The sequence below is a fragment of the Etheostoma spectabile genome, unplaced genomic scaffold (assembly GCF_008692095.1).
Source record: "Etheostoma spectabile isolate EspeVRDwgs_2016 unplaced genomic scaffold, UIUC_Espe_1.0 scaffold273, whole genome shotgun sequence".
In the NCBI taxonomy this organism is placed as follows: Eukaryota; Metazoa; Chordata; class Actinopteri; order Perciformes; family Percidae; genus Etheostoma; species Etheostoma spectabile.
In genome coordinates this window covers 969999-971769 of record NW_022605577.1, presented here as the reverse complement: position 1 = coordinate 971769, position 1771 = coordinate 969999, and the positions used below count along the sequence as shown (strand labels likewise).

General features: G+C 42.4%; 1 protein-coding gene across 2 annotated transcripts in view; it reads right to left on the bottom strand.

Annotated features, from left to right (window-relative positions):
- Window positions 1-1771, bottom strand: part of ids (iduronate 2-sulfatase) — a gene marked incomplete at its 3' end in the record, with an annotated part of 25155 nt that overhangs the window by 9414 nt on the left and 13970 nt on the right. The window contains 1 exon segment of one of the 2 annotated variants that reach the window (XM_032510866.1): window positions 677-793. In XM_032510866.1, the coding sequence (XP_032366757.1) occupies window positions 677-793 (117 nt within the window). 2 annotated transcript variants of the gene reach the window in all.

Genomic DNA, 1771 nt, shown 5'->3' with positions numbered 1-1771 from the left:
ACAATCCGTCTCAATCCATTTCTGTAGCAAGCTGTTGTCCATTTACACATCCAGCACAAAGTTCCTTATTTACACCAGCAAACATCATTAGCATTCGTTTGGTTTCTGGCCTCCTTTTAGCTTCGTTTTGGTCTCCACCAACTCCTGAGGGAAATATCTGGCTCTTCAGCTGCTAAATGCTCCACCATGTTCACCAGCTAGTTCCTAACTTGGCTGTCTGCTGTTTTGGTGGGATTATCAGAGCTTTTCAGGCTACATCTACACTGCTACGTTTTGGTCTGAAAACAAATATGTACGTTTACGCCTTGCATCCACAGTACACTGGTGTTTCAGAGCCCCTAAAACGCGGACATTCGGGAACACTGCTTTCCCTGTTAAATCTCCGGAGGTACTTTGTAGTCGCGACGGGCCAAACGGAGACCTTTTAAAACAACAACACACGTCAGACGGTCTTATAATCGGGTAGGCTTACATAACTTTCAGTAACAATTCAACCTCGTCATTGGTCCAAGCTATAAATTCCTGGACTTATTCTTGGCCATTGTACAGTAGGAGGGCTTTTTTTCAGAAGGCTATGCCTGCTTTCTGACCAATCGAGAATAATGAGTTATTTAACCTTTGCACAGCTCATGAAGGATTTTTAATTTGCTTTTCTATAAACACTCCCGCCTGCTACCTGTGGTGTATCAGCAGGTCGAGGGTACTGGCTGAAAGATATGGCTTCCTCATCCGGTCCTTGTTCAGAGTGTCGGAAGGTGTAGGCCAGGTTGTTTCCTTCTGTACACAACTCCTTCTGAAAGCAAGAAAACAGACACATGAGTAAAAAGGAAATGAATGTCAGAGTCCATTAGGTCACATTCATTTCAGGGCATGTTCTGGTTTGTTTATCAAGTGTTTACGTCTCCATTGATTTTGCTTGGCCATGTTAATACGTGGCCGTTTGAACCGACTGTATAAAAAGGTGCCTGAAGGTCTCACTTCTGTTCTTGTGCTGCAGTTTTTAGAGAATGTGAAGGAGAGGAAATGACTACGAAAACATGGTTTCGACTCAAGATTACAGGAGGTCAACAAGCTCAGGCAAGGTTTCCGAGACTGAATTACATTTTGAATCCCATTTCTTTCTAAAAAGGCGCCGACACACCAACCCGATTATCGGCCGTCAGACAACCTGGCGAGGTCGCTGACTCGAGTCTGTTGGGTGTGTTCCGTGCCGTTGTCAGCCTTCGTTTGGGCCGGTTTGACATGTTAAAATCGGCGGGCGGGCAGTCGGACCCAATGACCAATCTGATTGGTGGGGTGCCAACATTGGAATTCTGTGCAATTTTCATTACAGTGTGATATTTAATATTTAGCCATTTCATTTCTTTACAGTGCAATATTTAAGACTAAATCACTTCATCTCATTACTGTGCAATATTTAATACTCAGGACTTTTGATACACAAAACTGTATTTTTGCACGTGTATACAAACCCTTTATCTTTCTTACCATTTTATATGTATATAGTTGCTCTCAGGAACTGTGCACCACGTTCCCCACACCCCCTTTTTCCCCCCCCCTTCTTCTGCACTACTTACATTTGATATATTTTTATATTTCTCGTTGACACTGTAAAATATAGTTGCACCAGTACTGCACTTGTGTACAATGACAATAAAGGCTTTCTGTTCTATTCTAACCTGGAAATGACGGGCAGGATGAACGTGACAAACACCACAAAATCTGACGAAAATCTTTCAAACTGATCTTTGTCCATTTAAAAAAAAAAAAA